The sequence below is a fragment of the Polypterus senegalus genome, chromosome 16, assembly GCF_016835505.1.
Source record: "Polypterus senegalus isolate Bchr_013 chromosome 16, ASM1683550v1, whole genome shotgun sequence".
NCBI lineage: Eukaryota > Metazoa > Chordata > Cladistia > Polypteriformes > Polypteridae > Polypterus > Polypterus senegalus.
The window spans coordinates 37,074,536-37,098,575 of NC_053169.1; the positions used below are offsets into that span (position 1 = coordinate 37,074,536).

At 37.1% G+C, this 24,040-nt stretch overlaps 1 protein-coding gene across 1 annotated transcript; it reads right to left on the reverse strand.

The window, feature by feature from the left end:
- Positions 1 to 3,508: 3,508 nt before the first annotated feature.
- Positions 3,509 to 20,942, reverse strand: gpr75 (G protein-coupled receptor 75). The gene is made up of 2 exons (XM_039738730.1): positions 17,689 to 20,942; positions 3,509 to 5,509 (listed from the first exon to the last, which is right to left on the reverse strand). The coding sequence occupies exon 2, from the start codon at positions 5,397 to 5,399 to the stop codon at positions 3,798 to 3,800; it is 1,602 nt and encodes a 533-aa protein (XP_039594664.1). The 5' UTR covers positions 5,400 to 5,509; positions 17,689 to 20,942; the 3' UTR covers positions 3,509 to 3,797.
- Between the last annotated feature and the right edge of the window lie 3,098 nt (positions 20,943 to 24,040).

Below are 24,040 nucleotides of genomic sequence, written 5' to 3' on the forward strand. Positions count from 1 at the left end.
TTACATTTTTATTTATTATACATTTTTGTAGCAATGACTTATATTCAAAAATATCAGTGATGGAAGAATGTTATTACATGTATTAGTGTAGTGCTCTTTATTTTAAATAGCATGGGTTAAAATATGGCTGGGACATCTGAGGTGTCATCAGCAGACACATTCAAATGCTATTTTAGAATTCTCGTTTCTTTTTAATATACGCTATGATACCCAGAGCAGTATTCTCTAATTTTAATCATCTGTAACAAATGAACTGATGATCTCAATGGTACTACACTGTTATGATATACTGTTAATCTACACTGAAAATGATTCACACTTAATATTGTCAATCTGAACCAATATAATTCTTTTTAGCTTATTGATCCCACAATTTTTAAGTTGAGGCAAATCATTTAGAGTAATTGGGTGCAATTCACTTGTTTTTTTTTACTGAAGTAAATCTATTTTTTAAGTTGTTCTTCTTTTTTGGCAGTTGGAAAGCCATCAAACTGGAAAGTTCGACCGAAAGAATATACAAACGGTCCCTCAAACACAGCACATGAACAACCTAAAATATTAAGTTAAATGAAGTAGGGTTTTTACGTTTATTCCCTCCACTATACCTTAATTTGGTACAAACACATTTTTTACTTTGATTGAGATCTGAACCCAAATATTTCAAGCTGCAACACTAAATGACTAATCTTAAGTTGCTTGAAAGAGAAAATTTACGTTGAATGGACAACATCAATGTTATACTTTTTTCAGTGTACTCTCATGTACATGTACCATTTTATCCTTACTCATCTACGCCTTGTTAATTTATCTGGTATTTTTACTTTGAAAGGTATACCTGCTCGCTTTGCACTCAATAAAAGGCACTTTATAAAACAAAGACTGATTAACTGAACGGATGGTTCATTCCCCGTCTATTGCAGTAGTGCATAAAATAAAGACTGGTTAATTGAATGGCTGATTTATTTTTTATCTATTGCACTAGCTGTAGAGTTATGCTGTAAATATTTTTGACCCTTCAGTCCCAACTGAACTCAGAGTGCATAATTTGACACTTTATTTCTATTTAATTGCTTTTAATATGGTGCTCTTCTTAGCAGTCAACTGACAACCAATGGCAAAAACAACAACTATGTAAATATACCTGTAGATATAACTTCACTAATTCAGTTTCAGAACCACTCAAGAACTGGACAGTCTCCCAGAATCCTCCAGGGACAGATAGGAACTCACATGAAAGGTCAACATTCTATCACAGAACACAGCTACAAAAACCCAGAGAGACAGACACATACTCACTAACACTGGGAAAATGTAAAACTGACAATGAACCCAGCATTATTTTTGGGTGGTATGGATAAAAACTGAAGTACTTAGAGAGAATCTCATGCAGAAAAAAAACCAAAAAAAAAAAAACCTTGCAAACTCTGGAGAGACAACGATTGGGCAAAAAGTCAAACTTGGTCATTCAAGACTGTCAGGTAGTAGAACTAACCACTGCACCACCAACACACCATCTCCTCAGCTAAATGTATGTTCCATAATTTTTAAAAATAACTTGATCATGTGAGTGGAAATACAATAGTTAATCATGTGTCATTTCTTTGTTCCACATCAATAAAGTAAATGTACTGCATTATGAATTTCCATTACATTTAGCAGTTTAAGTATTGTTCCCATTGTGCTTTAGAATCTGCAATTTTTGTGGGATTCTGGATACAACAGATTAAGCAATTCTGTGCTAGGCCATGCCAATAATAACTGAAGCAGAATGCAACAATCAATAAATAAATGTTAAAAAAAAACCAACAAATTTCAAGTTTTACAGAGTAATCACATAGAAACATTTATGAGGATTTTAAAGGAAGGCTCTTACAATATTTCCTGTAACTGTGCTTGTATATTGTATGTTTCTTTAGCTTCACAAGTATAAAGCCAGAAGTTCCACAGCTTTGGTTAACGTAACACAATTTATCTCCCTCGCTTCCAATTCTGCTGCTACATCCTGATTTAGTAAGGTGACTTTTCCAATAATTATACATAACACTGCACCTAGATTTTCTTTTGAAAGTGACTATTCAATCTCTTTTGAGGTCGTTCCTGAAACACACAGAGTATCTGGGCAATCTCTGCAGTGTTTTTACTGATCAACATATTGCTAGCAATTGTTCATAATCAAGAGTTTCACTATGGTAACTGTGTATCAAAACCAGCCTATTCTTTCCAGTGCACTATAGTTAGACATAATTATACTAAATATTAATACTTAAGTAGCACATATTGAACCATTATCTGTTTTCTCACACCAGTAACCCTTAGTGCAAAAAGAAATGGCAAGGTGGTATTATGTCAAAATAAAATACAAATGACGTTCTATTCCTTTATAGAAATAACCAAGAGATAACACATGAGAACCAAATACATGAGCTACATCTACAGCTTATTTCTCACTACTCTACTGTACACAAGTTCATGGGCATACAACACTGTAGAGTATATACAAGTATTAAAATACATTTCTGAATTAGTTCAAATTAAAGTTCTGTCACAAAAAAAAGAAAAATATTTCCCTCGGATTAAATTGAAAATATCACATTAATCTACTTGTGCTTTTATTCTAATATACTTTTATTTGTGGACACTACACTGTGCATAAAAACAAACTAATGTTGTGTTAATTCTGGGATTTTTCAATTAAATATATACTGGCAGAACATAAAATAGTACAATATAAAGTAAAGGAGGGTATATTAGATTTGGTAAATGTGTAAACCTTTTAATACACTATCTCTGAATGACCAAGCTGCAAAAATATCATTGAAAATGTAAGCTTTGGAAGTTATGCTACAATACTAATTTTGTAATCTGTAACATCATTAAATACAGGTAATAAACTGGTGTGCTTCTTAAAAAGGCCACTGCATGAAGTATTAGACAACTAGCTGAAGTGTACAAATAAAGGGAAAATTATTAGCCTTAAAAAAATACAATTCTGTTGTTAATAAATTATTTTGTCGCTTTATGTATGGAGTTTGTATATTCTTCATTAGTGCAAATGTGCCCCGAGATATCCAGATGTCATCATGCATCCTGAAGACCTGCATAATCAACTAAGTAGAACAAGTGTGCCCTAAAATGGGCTGGTGACCATCCAAGGTTGTTGTTTGCATGGTACCAGTTCCTCATGGCCTTTAAATTAAAAAAACAAAAACAAAACAACAAAACACAGTGTAGGAGAAAGGATGGATGGATTGTTGCATGGACAAAAATGTGCGTAGCTGCCACTATCATTAAAATACATGGTTTTATGATCATTTTGCAAGCTAACAGTAACAGATACTTTTTTAAAGAGCGATTCTTCATCATTTATGAAGGTGTTTTCTATGAATACGTTTAAGAGCACCATTGGGAAGTACGATCTGTTCATTACAAAAGTCACATGTATCTAAGACTGCCAATGTACAAATGGCCATCGTAAACGTTTAAAACACTCAGAAGGTAATGCATTTGTAATACATTTAATTGGTAAAAAAGAAATATGGCAAATCCACATATACAGTCTTAGTGAAGAAAATGACAGCAAAATCTGATGCCATTAAAATATACAGAGGTTATAATGAAATATGCAATATTAATGTAAAAATATACTTCTGGCAGTCATCCCTCATATATTTTTTTGCTTATTGTTTGTTTTCAATAAAACCTGTCATTATGCTGTACATTAATACATTCATTCTGGTAAATAAAACTATACAAGTACTAACAGAAACAGCAACTCTTGCCTCCACATGGCTACCCCATTAAACAGAGGGAACTGGGATTTGCTTGGATGAAGGGCTTTCAAAGTCTTGAATCAAGTCCTTCTTTGTATGGTAGTGCATGGCAACATATGATTTGGCAAACCCAAAAGTAGAATTGACAGGCTGTAGGCTGTTTGGGGAGCTCACTCCTTGTGAGGGGCTGCTGTTATAAATACTGTAATATGGTTCAATGCGGGTGTTAATAGGTGTGGAGCTGCTCTGAGCTAGGGGCTGGTGTCCACCTGTTGCTTTGGGGCTGAGCACGCTCTCCTTGGAAAGGCTCGGACCACAAGCTTGGTCAACTAGCTTTCTCTGTGGCTTGGGAGAGAGCATATAAGCCGAGTTTGTTTCATGGTGAGAGGATTTGTTTCTGTTTACCTCTAAACTGCCTTTACCGATAGCCCTAAGTCTGGTCTTCTGTTTGCAGCAGAGAAAACCAAGTGCAACATACTGAATGCACCAAAGAACTCTTCTTCTAAGTCCAGCACTGTTACGTGAGTAGATAAAAGGGTTTATGCCTGATTTAAGGAAAATCAGCGTAAATCCACAGAACTCAAACTGGTACAGAATGAAGCTGCTCTCTGGAGACAAAACATCCTGAATTAGGGAGATAGCCATTGGCAGGCAGCATAGCAACACTGATAACACAATGACAACACATGTGACTACAGCTTTGGAGTCCTTAGCTGTTGCAAGGTTAACAGAAGACACAAGCTGAAACTTCCCCCCCACAACTGGCATCTGGCTCATTTTTTTGGTATACGGGTGTGTCTGCACATGCTGCAGCTTGTTGTAATTCTGGTTTCTATACAATGCCGGGACTGTGCATTGTACACCATCAAAGCCGGTAGCAATGAGAGGCTGAGGGCTGGAGGCATGCACTGTAATAATTGGACATTTCCGAACCTGGGCATTCTTCCTTAATGCTTGTGCGATCATGACATATGATACAGAGACAATCCCTACACAAAATGCAAAGTCAATGAGGTACAGATAAAGTATAATTTTACCATCTCCACTAATCAGTCCAAAGTGTGGCAAACATGCCTTGGACTTCCAAGGGTAAGTCCTCATAGTCACCAAGGTAGCCAGTGTGAAACTTGTAGTCCAAAGAAGAATGGTGAGCATTAAAGTACATGGAAAAGATGCTGTCCGATTCGGTTGCTGGCCAAGCACCATGCGGAGCCGATGAAGTGCAATAACGGCCACCGTTTTAAGTGACATTATTATAAATCCAGAACTTGTCAAGTGGAAGGTAAAACAAAACTCCTTTGAGACACTGCTGCCTGTGTCAAAAAACAGTACAAATGCAAACATTGGGGCTGTAACACAGCAGATGAAGAGGTCGCAGAAAGACAAGTTCAAGATCATAAAGTCAAAGTTAGTCCGTAGTTTTCTAAAGGCTGGGTCAAAAAATGAAAGAAAGACAATTAAATTCCCATAAGATCCCAAGCAAAATATGATCACCAGTAAAAAGGTGCACATAACTAAAGTTGAAGTGTGAATGAAAGTTCCATTTGGAGAAAGCAAGCCCAGTGTACCATTAAACGGCTCAGGTAGATTCTCATCCGCCAGGTCAGGAGTCTTATTGGTAAGATTCATGATGTCCCACAAACAGCTCACAAAGCAGATATATTTCCCATTTGCAGTTCACAAGGTTACCAATATTCTTTGTTTTTTGATTTTTTGCAATGATGTTTGGCACTTTGTACCTGCAAAAACAACAAAAGACAATGCAAGCTTTTAGATGTCTTTTTAAGATTTTGGAAAGTTCAAAAGCACACTAGTACTTACTGAAATGAATCAATGTGGCTTCTTCCCACATCCTATAAATCACACCCCATTTCCGAAGGCAATTCAAATAAGGTGCATGTTGATGTACCACCACAAAAAAATGTCTTTTCAAAAATGGTAGCATACACAAGTTAAGGCTTCATGAATTAAAATTATAAACCTTACTAAGATAAACAGTTAAATTAGTACCTTGGTTTTACAGGGCTCTCAAACTGCCTCTATTAATAGTTAAAATCACAAAATGTGTTACAAACTGTAAATTCATTATTATACTGGATTATTTTAGCTACAAAACAATAACATTTTGATTTAAATTCTTTTTAGTTTTTGTAACTAGATAAGTGCACTGCAAGAATACCAACAATAAATGTCCATCTAAATTCAGAATATACTGTATACAGTAACCATGTTACAGTATGAGCAAAAAATTGAAAAGTTAAGGAAATACTCATGTGTTCTGAAGTATTCAAATATATGGTTTTGACTCACTTCATCATTTTTGAATAATCCTAACAAAACATCTAAAATGATGAAAATGGGTGCACCTTATGTTTATAAAAATTGAAGACAGTACATAGAAACATCGTGTCTGCAAAAAGGTTTAGTTTCTTACTAATTAGGTAGCAATGCAATGGAGTTAGGAAGCAATGGCATGTGCCAATGGGTCTGGGATAGGCTCTGTGACTGGATTAGGCAGGTCTGAACATGGATGAATAGATGCTCAAAGTAGCAACTTCACTTTTGTGTGTGCAGTGTTTATTTATATATCTATGTATGTATTACTGAATGTTTTACAAAGCTACTGCTTTGAAACTTGCCACTTAATTCAGGCGTCTTCTATATTTCCACAAAACTAGGTTGTATGTCTCTTAATTGCAGACTTTTTGTCTATGTTAAATCTTATAATCTCCATATTATTTCATTATTGGAAGTTTGATAAACAAACACTGCATTTCACTGGTAGTCAATAAAAAGAAAAATAAGTGATAGGTGAGTCTGACCTGGGTAGTATGCAAGTATTTGTTGCACATTTTAACCACATCAAAAACATATATATTTAACTAGTTTAAAGAATGTTAGACATTGTGTGGGTGATATAAACAATAATATTACTGAAAGACAGGTGGTACGTCATAGACGCATAATTAAACCCCTGCTTTACTTTCATTCCTTCTCACCATCTCTATCTGTTTATTTGCCTGAGTTCACAAACCAGATAGATTCAAACATCTGAAATTAGGCAGAGAAGAAAAACCAGTGAATGCTTCTCTAAAACTGGATTAGGGGTAGATGATATGGCCAGAAATAGTTAGCGTGTTAAAAAAATAAATAATATTGAACAATAACCATAGTTATTGAAATGCACCATAAATAAAGCTTTATGCACACTAGAAAGATTAAAATTAAATATAAAAGAATGCACAATTTGAATGTTTCAACAATTCTTGAATTTTCCTTTAAATAAATGAATGAAAATAAATACACATTTGAATAAATAAAACTGAAAACATAAGAGCTATAAAGTTCATAGGCTTACATATTTATACATCACAGTATCGTAAACAGTTTGCATGCTTTGTGATGAAACTCAGTTGTAATGTGCTATTAGTAAAAATGTATTCATAACATGTCTATCATACGGTGGTGCAGTTGTAGCGCTGCTGCCTCACAGTAAGGAGACCTGGGTTTGCTTCCCAGGTCCTCCCTGTCTGGAGTTTGTATGTTCTCCCTGTGTCTGCGTGGGTTTCCTCCCACAGTCCAAAGACATGTAGGTTAGGTGCATTGGTGATCCTAAATTGTCCCTAGTGTGTGTGTCCTGCAGTGGGTTGGCGCACTGCCCAGGATTTGTTCCTGCCTTGTGCCCTATGTTGGCTGGGATTGGCTCCAGCAGACCCCTGTGTTAGGTTATAGTGGGTTGGATGATGGATGGATGGATGTCTATTCCATCTCATATCACTTTTCCACTACTCTAATTTCCCGGCTGGGCCACCTAGCCAGAATATTAATTAGCTTGCCTGCTAATTAGCCAAAGTTACCCTTAACTCTTCTTCTGCTCCATTGCTAGCTAGTTACTGTAGTTAACAAAGAAATACACTAGGACCTCGGACTTCAAATGCCTAAGGTTGTGGATTCAAATCATGCTACTGACACTGTGTGACCATAAGCAAGTTATTTCACCTGACTGTGATTCAAATAGAAAAACAAAAGAAATGTAACCAATTGTATCTCAGATGTTGTTAAGTTACCTTGGATAAAGGCATCAGTCAAGAAATATTAGGTCTTTGGAGCTGCTTACTCTTGAACATGTTATATACAACTGGACACAAGTAAAACATTACTGATTTTCTTAGTGACTTATAATTCCTGATTTTCTTAGTGATTCAGCTTTTGTCGGTAATCACTGCAAAACATAGTTTTATAGGAAAATGTATTTGTTTGAAATGAAACGGGTAATCAGTAGGAATATTGTGAAATCTGAGTATATTTTGCAATGAATCGCCATAATGGGGTAAAGGGAACACAGCATAAAGATTTTTTGAAGTCTGAACCAATGGCTTCTGTATTACAAATCAAAATATTAGAAAACTGCAATAGGCTGAGAATTATTTATATCAAATTGTTACCTTCCCTTAGAGGAAGGTAGATTACCACTTAGAAGCTCACATGTTTAAGTTTTAGAACACGCCACAAATGTTTCTGCACACAGCACTACATTTCTGACCCTGGTGCACGATAACATTAATCTCTCAAGTCTACTCTAGTGTTCTTGGTTTAAACTCCTGCTTTCCAGAGAAAGTTCTGTCTAAGAATCTTCCTCTTACAATCCGTTCTACACAGCTTCTTTCTTCTCAGCAACAGCCCACTCCATGTTGCTCATTTGGAGCTCCAGGGTGTAGTTGCCAGGGTGCAGTCATATATGCTTGCCCTTTTGTGCAGTTTCCCCTTTAGGTTTCCATCCCTCAAAGTTTCTGGACGCTAACATTGGCATAGGTCCTGGCCCTATGTGTTACACTGATGCATTAATGTATAGAGCATGGAATGCCACACATTTCCCCATTAGAAATTCATGTGGCAACAATTAAGACTAATGTTTCTCAATTGCAGTTTATAGCATCACAAAGCAAGAAGGGGGCCAGTTTTCAGTGACATGATGTTGAGCTGTAGGCCGACAGAGTGAAATGGAAAACCAAGATGAGAGCAGGTACACTTTTAAGAGTGCCAGTAGCCAAAGGCAATAAACAGCACATGTTAGTTATTGAGCTCTGCATCTTCATTGTGCTTTGTCAAACTTTTCTCTTCGCATTTTACAATGTGATCATGTCTCTTTTTTTCTGTCTAGGACATCATTCTATTGGCTAGTGGTGCTATTCATATGTCCAGTCAATCGCTTCTGCTGCATGCTTTGTCTAAATGAAGCCCATTCTCAGGACAGTGCAGACCATATATATGTGCATAATATCAGTACATATTGAAAAATAAAGATTTTATTGACAAATACAAATCATGTCGGCTAATTTTATTTTTTTCTATAACATCACCAAATTTCAATCAATTTCAATTTGAAATTTTAGGGTATTTGTTTTTTTTTCTATTTTAGAGGTTTTTAAACCCTAAATATTGATATATAAATATGTCCTTTCTTAGTGGATTCCTACAGGGCAAGATGTATCATCCTGCCAAATTGCAGCTTTTTAATTAAATGGGAAATAGTGTTTTTGTTAACGACTGAGTGAATGAGGGAGTAAGTCAACTTTGCATCATATATATATATATATATACACACAGTATATATATACTGTATATATATACATATACAGTATATATACATATATATAACATACTTTTACTCTTTCTTTAAACATTTTTTAAAGGAAATTCAATGGTGAGGGAAAGCATTTTTAATTAAATTTTAAATGTTGAGTCTCATATCTTAGCAAAGTAATGGGTTTATAAAAAAGCTTTCTAATGCAAGGGACCTCAGTCAGATCGATCTGTGCTGCCTGTTACTTACTTCAGCATTACAGTACTACAATTTTAGGTTGTGCTCCTTACTAGTATTATAGAGTAGCTGAGATTCTAAAAGTGCACATGTATAGTTCTTTTTTGTTATTATTATTGCTAAAATTACAGACAAAGGAAAAAATAAAGTTTTAATGTGTAATCTTAAGACAGGTTTTATTTCCAGTTGCATATTGTTTTTGACTGCGGTGGGCTGGCGCCCTGCCCAGGATTTGTTCCCTGCCTTGCGCCCTATGTTGGCTAGGATTGGCTCCAGCAGGCCCCCGTGACCCTGTAGTTAGGATATAGCAGGTTGGATGATGGATGGATGGATATTATTTTGATCTGCATTTAAAAAAAAAACCAATTGATTATACATTCTAGAATTTTTATTACATCAATACTTAGTAGTAGGACATCATCTGATTAATTTGCAAATGGAAACACTTGGTGACTGTAAACATCCATAAATATAAGTTTATTAAGAACATACAGTGCATCCGGAAAGTATTCACAGCGCATCACTTTTTTCACATTTTGTTATGTTACAGCCTTATTCCAAAATGGATTAAATTGATTTTTTTCCTCAGAATTCTACACACAACACCCCATAATGACAACATGAAAAAAGTTTACTTGAGGTTTTTGCAAACTTATTAAAAATAAAAAAACTGAGAAATCACATATACATAAGTATTCACAGCCTTTGCTCAATATTTTGTCGATGCACTTTGGCAGCAATTACAGCCTCAAGTCTTTTTGAATATGATGCCACAAGCTTGGAAAAACTATCCTTGGCCAGTTTCGCCCATTCCTCTTTGCAGCACCTCTCAAGCTCCATCAGGTTGGATGGGAAGCGTCGGTGCACAGCCATTTTAAGATCTCTCCAGAGATGTTCAATCGGATTCAAGTCTGGGCTCTGGCTGGGCCACTCAAGGACATTCACAGAGTGGTCCTGAAGCCACTCCTTTGATATCTTGGCTGTGTGCTTAGGGTCGTTGTCCTGCTGAAAGATGAACCGTAGCCCCAGTCGGAGGTCAAGAGCGCTCTGGAGCAGGTTTTCATCCAGGATGTCTCTGTACATTGCTGCAGTCATCATTCCCTTTATCCAGACTAGTCTCCCAGTTCCTGCCGCTGAAAAACATCCCCACAGCATGATGCTGCCACCACCATGCTTCACTGTAGGGATGGTATTGGCCTGGTGATGAGAGGTGGTTTCCTCCAAAAGTGACACCTAGCATTCACACCAAAGAGTTTAATCTTTGTCTCATCAGACCAGAGAATTTTGTCCTTCAGGTGCCTTTTGGAAAACTCCAGGCAGGCCGCCATGTGCCTTTTACTAAGGAGTGGCTTCCGTCTGGCCACTCTACCATACAGGCCTGATTGATGGATTGCTGCAGAGATGGTTATCCTTCTGGAAAGTTCTCCACTGTCCACAGAGGATCTCTGGAGCTCTGACAAAGTGACCATCAGGTTCTTGGTCACCTCCCTGACTAAGGCCCTTCTCCCCCGATCGCTCAGTTTAGATGGCCGGCCAGCTCTAGGAAGAGTCCTGGTGGTTTTGAACTTCTTCCACTTACGGATGATGGAGGCCACTGTGCTCATTGGGACCTTCAAAGCAGCAGAAATTTTTCTGTAACCTTCCCCAGATTTGTGCCTCGAGACAATCCTGTCTCAGAGGTCGACAGACAATTCCTTTGACTTCATGCTTGGTTTGTGCTCTGACATGAACTGTCAGCTGTGGAACCTTATATAGACAGGTGTGTGCCTTTCCAAATCATGTCCAATCAACTGAATTTACCACAGGTGGACACCAATTAAGCTGCAGAAACATCTCAAGGATGATCAGGGGAAACCTGGATGCACCTGAGCTCAATTTTGAGCTTCATGGCAAAGGCTGTGAATATTAATGTGCATGTGCTTTCTCAATTTTTTTATTTTTAAGAAATTTGCAAAAAACTCAAGTAAATTTTTTTCACGTTGTCATTATGGGGTGTTGTGTGTAGAATTCTGAGGAAAAAAAAAAATTTAATCCATTTTGGAATAAGGCTGTAACATAACAAAATGTGGAAAAAGTGATGCGCTGTGAATACTTTCCGGTTGGAGTATATGCAAGTGCAACTGAAATGACAAGCAACTTATAAAGAAGTTCATTATAGTAAGTATCAAAAAAAAATTGTCTCACTATAATTACATGCCAACCCTATGTAATTTTTAAACATAACATACTTAAATGGTATATGCAAAATCTCTTACCCTACAAATACATGAACATCAAGAGTGGAATAACTCTCAGTGAATGCATTTGCATAAAGAAAAATATTCTGATTTTATTCAGATTACTTACTTATGAGAATCCAAAACAAAGCAGTCTGAATATGCTTATAACAACCCCAAAATAGTAAACATATAAATCTTTTTCTAGTTACTACATTTTAAGCCAGTGTCTGTATGTACAAAAATGTCTCTCTGTTGATTATGCTTCTTGCCAAGCTTGGCTTTGAATATCATCAAATCACTGGCTCATGCAAGCATATGGGGAGAGAGAGAGAGAGACACGCCATAATCAGACATCGATAAATACACATTTCTTCAAATCTGGGTATGCAACCCAGAATAAACATCTAGGTGGATAAAAAATATTCAGAGTGCTCTGTTATACTTTGCACCTCCCATATTTTGGGGAGATGGTTAAACTGGATAAATAACAGTGACTGTGGGGATGCAACAGTCTTTCTGTCAAATGGTCCAACTGCAGTATGCAGCTGGGTTTCCCTGTCTCTGTTCCTCTACCAATCATGTCAGTTTGGCTGGTGTCTTCACAGTGGTATGTAAATTCTCCAGGAAGTTCATGTTCATCCATTGCAAAGATGGTTGGATGCTTTAGGACTCCAGTTGGAGGAGTTCCAAGAAAGCTGATTAGCTGAATAATGCAAAGCTATGTCTTGTAGCAACACCAGCAAAATTCAATCAAAACTAAAATGCTTTTTACAAGATGCCTTTTTTCACTACTTTCCCATTGCCCACTGTCAAGTGGCATATAGCAATATGTGACAGCACCTTCACTTATACAAATCACATTACAGCAACAGTCAACATACAGTATATGGTAAACACTTATAAAACCTTGGTCGAGTCCGAGGCCCTCTTATCTGCTGAGCCAGGAATACTTTGTCATACCTTTATCATATTCTGATAGGACAAGTGCAATTCACTGTTCAATGTGAATTCACCTGTCACAAAGTTCTCTAAAAACTCTCAATTAGTTTTGTGGATCCTTTTCTTAAATAGCTTCCCTAAGGCTATCACTGGATAAGGTGAAAAGGTGCTACAACAAAGACATATCAAATATAAGTTAATTCATTATGCTATTTTTACTGTTCAAACTTAAATCCCACTTTAAACCCCACCATTGCATTTTAAATAGCTATACCTTTAACTTTATTCATTGATTCTTTTATACCTACTGACTTAAACCTGATTCAGTTTGTATCGATTCATAGTTTAAGTACATAGAATGTTTGTCTTGTAATTTATAATTTACTAGCCAACCCGCGGCGTACCATACGCCGCATAATCAGGCTGGTTTTTTTAATGATTTTTAAGCACAGGGAGAAAATTAACATTTGAAAAATCGGCAATGTAATAAATCAGCAAGAAAAGCAACATTGCAAAAATGCATGGAACGAACCAACACACAATCGTCCGTGACTGAAAACTGGCGGACCACCATCGCTCATGTGCCCACCTCCAACTCGTCAATTGAGTCGTTGTCGTCTTTGCACAGTCCAGATGCACCTGTGACTCACGTAGACTTTCCGTGTTCCTGCAGGAGCATCTAAGAAGACGCATGTTTGTCGTGGATGCGAATTGCTGTATGAAGCGTGTGAAGCCATGGTGCACGCGGTCGTGCGTCGTAACCGAAAACTTGTTTTTAAAGACTGCTTACTTCATTGTGTTTTAACCTCAGTTGTAAAGGATTGTTTTAAGGATCCCATGGGATACCCCTCGCAAACCGTTTTACATGCTGCATATGGCGATTCACCTCCGCGAGAAACATGCCTCTATGAACAGTCAAGGTGGCTCGGAGATGCATGTGGCCTCTACGACAGACGAATATAAATGACGCCATTTTTTCTGTGTCGTCGCGTCCGAGTTGGTGGGCGTGGCTCTGCAAGTTGTTGTCGTATCCAATGGTCTCGGAGTTGGTGGGTGTGGCTCCTTCCTGCGTGTGCTATAGGTGTCTTACTTGTCGGTGGCTTAGTGAATCCACGCCCCTTCCGGCGTGCTTTCCATGGGTGTCTTGCCTTAGTGAATTATATATATACAGTAGATTGGATTATCTTGACTTGTAAAAATCACCTTATAATGGTGTATTCTATGACAAACACCATAGAAAATAAAGATTAACTGCATGATTGACTGCTAAGTCCCTTATCATATGTGCAAGCCCTGTGATGGGACAGACCATGCTTTTACATAAAATGTATTATAAATTATTTACTAAATTCTTATATACACAGTTCAGCTACCCATATTTATTAAGCATGACAGTAATTTTTGTGACACCATGGGCTAAAACAGTCGTGGGTATCATTAGGAGGGATAACTTTTCTGACCTCTACAGTCTCCAACCTTAATTTTAGCAATCAAAACACTTTCGTACCATTCTTGGCTTCACACATTCATTTATATTAGAATAATGCTGCACAATTATTAGCTTACCTTTGTAAACTATAGCTTCCCAATTAAATTGTTGTCAGCTGCTGTTTAACAGAACAAGTAGAAAATGCAATGCTTTACATTTTTGCAAAGAAAATTTAAACACAGGATAAAATTGCATAGTACATTTTGTGTTTTTCTCATGTGGTATAACTGCACTTGTATAAATCTTTTATAATGTGGAAGGAGTAAGAATACAGAATTTCAGTTTATCTCTCATGGTTCCTCAACCCCACATTTTGTGCTATGATTTCTCAGAAGGCTAAAAAAATTCAATATGTTTCCTTGGATCCATACTAACTTCAATAGATGTACTGTATACTGTTATTCACTGTTTTCATTCCTACCTATTTAACAAATTAACTGTTCATTCTTACTTCTAAATGATCCAATTTAATTAGTCTTTTCCTTCTCATGTTTTAAGTTCAGAAATATGTGCTAGTATATTTACATGTAAAATGAATTTGTAAATTTGCATTGTTTTGCTATATCTTTAAATGATAACTTTCTTTTACCACATCATCTTTAATTCGCCTATTCCTGTAGAGTTTACTTCCTTAATTGTATCCAAATACTGACAGTTAGTTACGAGAAGTGCTGATACAGGTGCAAATGACGCTGAATGTTACGACAGAGCCGCCACTTCAAAGTTACATTCAGATCTTTGCTAATTAGCAATAAAAAGGCTTAACTAAATGGTCCTCCAGTTCAGTCCTGCAGACCACTTTCACTGGACTGCTGCCTATTAAACAAGCAGTCATTTCTCTGTTTCTGCCTTTTTTGTGTCACTATACTGTAGTAATTAAAAAATCAATCCATCCATCCATTATCCAACCCGCTACATCCCAACTACAGGGTCACAGGTGTCTGCTGGAGCCAATCCCAGCCAACACAGGGTGCAAGGCAGGAAACAAATCCCGGGCAGGGCACCAGCCCACCGCAGGTAATTACAAAATGGTTTTGCTAAATTGTTAGGAGAATGTAGCAAGCCTTTGTGTATGTGACATTAATTATGATTCATTTTACATTTACATTTATTTGTTTGCGCCCTGTGCTGGCTGGGTTTGGCTGCAGCAGACACCCCAGTGACCCTGTATTAGGATATAGCGGGTTGGACGATGACTGACTGACTGACATGACTTTATTTGTTTAGCAGACACATTTATGCAAAGCAACTTTAAAAGAAGCTTTTTAAAATTTTGCTCTTTTTTACATTCTGGTTATTTAAGATTTTCTTATGAATTAACTCACAAGTGAACTTTATACTGAAGTAGCTACTTTTCTCTAGTACTTAGTATCATGCCCCTGTGTTTGTACTGCTCATCACTATAATCAGTATTTGGATACAACTGAGAGAGTAAACTCCACATCAAAAGGTGAATTAAACAGAATGATATTAAAAGAAAGTTAATATTTGGAGGTATGAAAAAAATGAAAAATTCTAAATTTTGTTTAAATTTAAATATACTAGGCCATATTTCTAAATGCAAAAATATGAGAAGAAAAATACTAATTAAAGAATTAGATCATTTAAGAGTAAGATTAAACCATTTTTTTAATCTGGCTGGAAAACCGCAGCCACAGTGCTACCCCAAAACTGAACTTGGGAACCCCTGCCCCAGATTTTTCAATATTCATTTTTCTATCTAATGTTTTTTTTTTTTAATAAATTATATTGTGTTATCATTAAATTAAATAGTACATATTTATAAAGAATGTCAACATTTTAAAGTATATACATGAACTGCAATTGTAATACATTCACTGTATAATGAATTGGTATGGAATGACTTTCTGTGTAACATACAGAGCACAAACATCAAACCACTAAAGAAATCAACCTCTTCACCAAAGGGAATGAGAAACATTTTGTCAACGCTCTTACTGTTTCACTGACCTTGGGTACCAAAATGCATACCATTTATAGTGTGGCCTGACTGTTAACAGGATACAAGCACATTCTTTGCTTGCCCATATGTTTGGAACATCACACATTTGAGTAATTTATTATTGTCATTTAACTGGAATTAACAGTTTTGCAATCAAGGAAGAAGATTACTGCACTCCCTTTTCCAGTCATGCTAGTGTTTGTCTGTTTAAAGCACACAACTGAAAAGGAAATCTGAAGCCATAGTTGATGCACAGCTTAACAAATGTAAGCTAATTTCCTGTTAAGTTAGGGGCACATTCTTTTAGCCAGATTATATCTTTATGATTTCCACCCCAGTTCTGCCAATATACTGCTTCACTTGCATGCATTTATCACCTGCCCCACATCTCTCTATGATGTACTGCATCTCTTAATGGGCCTGCTCAAAACTGCTCAAAAGTGGGGGATCATGGAAATTCTGTGCAAAAGACATCCAGCTGGGATTTTAGATGGAAGGCCGAGTGCAATATAATTAAATTATTATAATTACTTCACAGTGCAAATGCTGATTTACTGTGATTAGCACTTCAATAAGAAAGCATGAAAAGTATACACAATGCCAAAAGGACTATAATCAAGGTCTTTCCATTACCCTAGATGAGATGCTGGTGCATGCACACTGTTTGAGTTAAATATTCAGTAAGGTACTCAAATAATAATTAATGGTGCTAATTAGTCAACATCTCTATAGTCGAAATAAGGAAGGTATAGCTGGCACCTGTATTAAGATATGAAAGGCCTAATATTAACAACAAAAACTAAGCATCCATCACCCCACAAAAAGACTGGATGATGCTGGTGCGTACCAATATTACTGACAGGAATTGATTCTTGAATTGATTCATAAAAATATAGTAACGGATGTAACATAACACTGCACGGCAATTATTATGGAAAGCAATATGTTTTTTTTTATAATCTACTGTGGCTACACACATCAACGTTTCGATAAAATGGCATTGAATGCTTAACGAAGGCAAATGCAATTATCTCCGCAGTAACTCCTCGACATTAAATTTCTGAACATGCGTTAGCGCAACACCGGGAAGCAACGATGACAACGGACAAGTTCCCATAACGCAAGAGTATCGGATGCTGAAACATCGCAACCTGCCCCACGGTACGTGACTGCCTGCATTGTGCTCTCAGGCACAAAGCTGCCCTGCGGCGCTGTTTTCATCTCAGGACGTCCTGGTGTCCCACTCGGTTCCTCATCCTCCGGGGGTCTGAAGAGGCCGCTGACTGCGCCGCTCTCTCGCCTTCATCGGAAATGAGCCGCGAAAGTGGCGTTGGCGCGCGCTTGTTTTCTGGTGACTGTCAACGTCTGGCGGTGAAGCCGTCGTTTGGGTGACATAAACGCTTACAACGGGACCTCCACCAGCGCTCGGTGTAAACCAGCCAGGGATCCCGGGGAAACGCAAGCGAGAGCTTGCCGTACGTACTCACCTCCATGGTCGGAGGCTGGGCTTGGTCTTCTACATCAAATAGCTCTCCCCTTACGCTGCATCTGCTGGTGCTTGTCTTCCGCGGAAAATGCAGAGAAACGGCAGCTGCTGAAGTCATCGCCGACGTGAACCTCATCCATAAGGCTTGGGGCGAGAAAGCAAAAGCAGCCTAGAGAGAACGAGAGAGAAGAAGGGAGGGAGGGGTCAAGAATGGAGGGGGTGAAGGGGAGAGGGAAAAACACAGGTAGGGAGAGAGCCAGAGCTGGACTGGAGAACTGAGATCAAGGTGCAGGATAAAGGAAGCAATCGGGAAAGAAAGGGGGAAGGTGCAAAAGAGTTAACGGGATGAAGAGGGACTGATTGAAAAAGCAACCTATTGAGAAATTGCAGGATGTGAAGAGGGATATGGTGAACAGTGAGTAAGAGATTGGACGTGCGTTGGGCGAATAAGAGGAAAGAAAACACGAAAAGGATGACAGAAGAAGAACGGAACGGGGAGGAAGGAATACGGCGGCTTCTTAAGGGGATGGACAGCGATCTTCATCGAATCGTCCGACTATTATATTATATTATTATATTATAATGCTCGCTGCACTATACCAGTCATACGTTTATTACACTAGCTTTAATTTTAGCCGTGCTGCACACAGAGATTATTTACGAACAGCTGGTAGATAAAACTAGAAATGGGAGAGCACACGATTCTTCGTTGTTTTCCTCCTCGTGTAGTGGCGCATGTATAGGGACACGTGAAGAAAGGCTTCTAGTGCTCACGTCACTCCTCTGCACTCAGCCTCTTCAGCTCAATGCAGCATCTTCAGAGCAGAAGATGCGGCCTCAGTGCCAAGTGCTCCTCATCATTCAGCTGTATTAAACTGTTTAACATGCAGCATGCTAACTGTAGGACTGACTGACCTATAAATATTTAAAGTAAGTAGTGTTTCCAGTTATGTTGACAAATGTTTTGGCTGGTCATAGCTGAAGGAATGATATCTTTATGAGCTTTGTTTTTTTTTTTTTCTCATCTAAATTCTGTTTTCTACCAGCTTCTCATCTGCAGTACGTTTCTATCCGTCATTAATTTTATATTGTACATATACATGTACATTTTATATTGTTTTATATGATTACATAATTCCAATGATACAAAATACATTTTTTTACGGGTAAACATTACACAATTCTAGGCAGGTTAAATACATTTTTCACATTAAAAACAAAGTGGTTTCCATTTTACTGTATTAAGATTTTTTTCATGCATCAAATAAGCAGATATGATACTATAAAAAATAAGACAAGACAGGTGTGTTTCAAGTGTATGCAGAAAGCCCATATGTCAGCAAACAGCATATTCAGAAAAGTAACACTCTGTGAAGAGTGAAGATACTGTGAGGAGAAGCTGGCATAGCATATTTGGTTTCCTGGCTTGACCAAAGTATGACAAAAGTGTTTTATGTCACTAGTTATGTTACAGAAAATAGTCCAACGAGGTCTGGTAAAGCAGCAGGAGGTAGTGCTGGGAGTCAAACACATCCTAAGGCAGCCAAATACAGACACATTCAGAAAAACATACTAATAGCAGCAATCCTCCACTATGCATTTGAAATACGAAAAGGAACACATGCTTTTCGTTAACATGTTTATACATTATATGTTACAAACCCTGTCATGGAATGTGATATTGTTGCAGTGAGGCAGCGATACCATACAGACTTACAGTACAACAAATAAGCATTCTGAAATCTACTTAATCCAGTTTAAAATCATAGGCAACTAGAGCCACTAAACAACATTGGATGCAAGGTACTAACCAACCCAGGATGGGATGCCAGCCTCATATGGGCCAATTTTACTCTCTTAGCTACACCCACACGAGACCAATTTGAAATTGACAGTTCAACATGTGGGACTGCTAGATTATTATGCATTCTAAAAACTGATTTTTCTTATAATTTACAGTTTTAAAATTTTAAGGTTTCAGATATGCAGTTCGCCGGCATTGAAAGAAAAGGGACATAGCTGCTTATATTATGGTTTTGCAATTTACCACAAGACTGGTTATATTCACTGCAGTAGGCTGGCACCCTGCCCGGGATTTGTTCCTGCCTTGCCCACTGTGCTGGCTGGGATTGACTCCAGCAGACCCCTGTGACCCTGTGTTAGGATATAGCAGGTTGAAAAATGACTGACTGATAACTGGTTATATTCAGGTTCACGTTTATTATCATGTGCGCATAGTACAATTAAATTCTTACTTGCTTGTCTTGAATTATACAATTCCAGCAAAAATGCAAACATACCAAAAATACATACATAAATACTTGGTAGAACAGTCTAATACTCTAGTAACTGAATTACATTGCTGACCCAATAGCAGTCATATTTATTTATTGTTATTTAAATAGCTGGGGGATAATCAGTGCCCCAGCACTAACTTAATATTGATAGCAATACTGCATTTTCCACTTCACCACAAATAGCTTTTTCTTAGCATTATTGTATATATTAACCCACTAGAACACACTGTAAATCTGCCTAATTTTGCAACATATTTTTTCAGTGATGCCATATCAGTTAACAAGATGACTAGATGTCACATTTGAAATCATCGATTTAAAGGTTTTTAATGGCAGAAGCACCATTTACATTTTTACAATTAAAGTAACATCATAATGATAGCTAAAAAAATGAAAAGGATTTTTTTACTGTATTTATTCTGTGCCTTATTGTAGCCCTGAATCAAAATAACAAAACAGAATTTTAGATAATGAAGACACAAAGAGTTTCTGCCGGTGTGTCTGTTGTGCCCAACAAGCCAAAAACTCCCATTCCTGGAGAGTTCACCATTGAGGCAGCAATGTAACTTAGTATACCACCATCATAACCAAGAATACAATTATCAGTGTTTCTTTTAGACTTGTTTGGTTTTGCAGCTATTTCTGAGCAATCATCAAATGAAATGCACAAAGACTTGACATGTCCACTTGGTGAGATCTCATCTGTTTTCAACCTTCTGCACTTATTGGATGTCTATACCATACCATGTTAACATCTTTCAAGTGAGCCCTGACTTTGGGTCTGTTATATTTATTTTTGTGATCGAATGTTTATAAAACTAATAAAGTGTGCTAAACAAAACACTTTCAAATAGTTTTCAATCAGAAAGATACAACAACAGTTCTGAAAATCAGGTTCAAAAGAAAAGGATCTAAAACCAGATTACCCAGTAATCTTGCAGCCGACAACCAAAGATCCAGCTCTCAACCAGTTACTAAGCAGGCTGCTGTGCTTTGATATTGAAGTTGGGTGACCTGTTCATCTGCACATCACACAGTTCAAGCAACACCAAACTAAACAAAGAGGTTTGTTCAGAAGATGAAATATGTGATCATTTTCAATGAGAGCCAGAACTAATTTAGCAGCAGTTGTGTCCAAGGAGGATAACCTTTGCAGAGCAGACGAGGAAGAGCTGTGATGTCCAGGAAAAGAGAAGAAAAAAATTAGAGGTGAAAAAGAAATACTAAAAGAGAGAACAGAATTCAACAAATCATGGCATGGTAGACCAAAAAGTAAAGATAGTGAGTAACCCCAGAACATGTGAAAAAAATGCCAAAGAAATGTAGAGAGTACTAATACCAATTAAGATCAGGAGCCAGAACCAGAGAATAGCACACACCAGGAGTCATATACAGACAATGCCCACATTTAAATTATGTTGTTAAAGATGAAGAAAAAGATATTTTAAATGAGGAATGAAGATGGTAAGTTGAAATGGTCATTCATCCAAATTAAATGCAGTAGTAAAGGCATTTAGGACACCTTATGCAGATCTGGAAACAGGTCTGCCACTGGTCTGAAACTGGGAAATAAGGAAAAAAAAAAGAAAGAATAGACTATCACAGGAAATATTCAGGCTGGAGGACCTACTGTATCTGAGGTGAAGATAAAAGACAAAAATGGAACAGAAATAATGGACCTCAGTAAGTGTTTGATTTATTGTATATAGTAAACAATGTAGTACTACCAGTTTGTTTGTCCTTGGCAAGATACAATCTCATAAAGGTAGCACAGGTAATTATAAAGAGATGAAGTAATCAGTGTATGCAGTAAACAAAAGTAAATGTAACAGTGTGTTACTTTTTTGGAAGTGGGAACAATAATTTAGAACAGACTTGTTCTATTTGAACAATAAAATACACATTAAAGAATTTGACAGAACAATCATTAATATGCAGAACCATCACTATAAAGCAATAGGTGAGTAAATATCTGAATGCCAGTATGTGGAACACAAAGAAAGTGAGGAAAGAAGATGGCTAAATGGAAAAGCTTTTTTTTGTTAGAGGGACTGAGACTGGAAACAAATACTTATTGTGAAGTACTATATAAAAAGCAACGTGTATGTTATTGTGTTTCTGATTAAGTAGAGAAAAGAATAATAATACAACAATATTGTTGTATTGTGGATGTAATGTATACTAATCTTCCTATAGTTAATGATCCATTCTAATTGCTCTTCTGGGGTCTGGACTCTTTCAGAATCGTGAAAGACACAAAAGGGTTTCCAGTGCACAATAATAAGTGCAAATTCACCTCTCTCTCTCATACATCCTGCATCTTATAAACTGATACAAAATTACTGTGTGTGCAAGAATAAAAAGAGAAAATTAGAATTCTGCTCCTGTATTACAGAAATGAGGTACAAGAACCGAGGCAAAAGGGATCTCCATGGGAACAAAAACCAACATAAAAATCAATTTAACTTTGTTCATGTAAATATCTCAGAGCCCCATCATTTACAAAGCAGAGGGCTACTGGTGAAAGAATAACAGACACTTCATTTATACTCCAGTTTTCCACTCACACCCACAATATATACAGTGTAGGTTAACTGGCAGATTCAAACTGCCCCCTGTGAAAGCGTGAGTGTTTTCGGGTGTAATGGGTCCTGCAATAGACTGGCATCCTGTCCAGGACTGTCTGTTTCCTGTGTTGCACTTGGTGCTACAAAGATAGACTATAGCCCTCCGCGACTCTGATGTAATGTAATGTCATTATTTAAAATAAATAACAGACTGGGTGATGATTAATTTGACACATAAAACTAAACCAGTTTGTTATAACTTCTTTAGTTAAAATCGAAGAGCCTGTGCATTTAATGAGAATAATTAACTAACCATTCAAATACTATAATATAGGTTTTGTTTTACTCTGAAGTTTGTCAATTTTTATTAAAACATTTATATATAATTATAAATTGACTTCAACAAACACTCTTAATTGGTCCTAGTTAGCGTATTTTTTCATTGATGTTCAGCATTGGCATTGAAGGAAGGCCCTGTAGTTAATTCATACCCAATGAGATATGATCTCAGAGTAAGAGTGAAGGAGAAAGGTGTCACAGTTGTTAGCATTTTTTGTCTTAAGTTGTCTAATTAAAAATCAAATGAAATTGCTGACTGAAGCAGACTCAAGTGCATATTTTAGATAGTAAAACATACATGCTCAATGTTGTAGGTGTTAAAGGGAAAGAGCAACATGTTTCAAATGTGCAGAATAACACGTGCAAATTTGTTTTTAAGAAAAGAAAATATATTTGTTGAAGAAAATGGCAGTGCAGTCTTGAATTAAGGGTTCAAATGAGCTGTATGTGCCCTCATTATTTAAAACATACTATAGTGACAAACTAATGCACATTGATCATTACAATAAAAATAAGAATGTGTTAAGAGATGTTTGGAATTGTCCATTCAGATGTCTGATGCAGGCTTCTTGTAGAGTTAAGGATTTTTCCATTTATTTTTAGTAAAACACAAAAGAACATTAGAACAATCTAGACGAGAACAGGCCATTCAGCCCAACAAAGCTCGCCAGTCCTATCCACTTGTTTCCTCCAAGAAAACATCAAGTCCAGTTTTGAAAGTCCCTAACGTCTTACTGTCTACCACACTACTTGGTAGCTTATTCCAAGTGTCTATCGTTCTTTGTGTAAAGAAAAACTTCCTAATGTTTGTGCGAAATTTACCTTTAACAAGTTTCCAACTGTGTCCCCGTGTTCTTGATGAACTCATTTTAAAATACAAGTCTCGATCCACTGTGCTAATTCCTTTATAATTTTAAACACTTCAATCATGTCACCTCTTAATCTTCTTTTGCTTAAACTGTAAAGGCTCAGCTCTTTTAATCTTTCCTCATAATTCAACCCTTGTAGACCTGGAATCAGCCGAGTCGCTCTTCTCTGGACCTTTTCTAGTGCTGCTATGTCCTTTTTGTAGCCTGGCGACCAAAACTGCACACAGTACTCAAGATGAGGCCTCGCCAGTGCATTATAAAGGTTGAGCAGAACCTCCTGT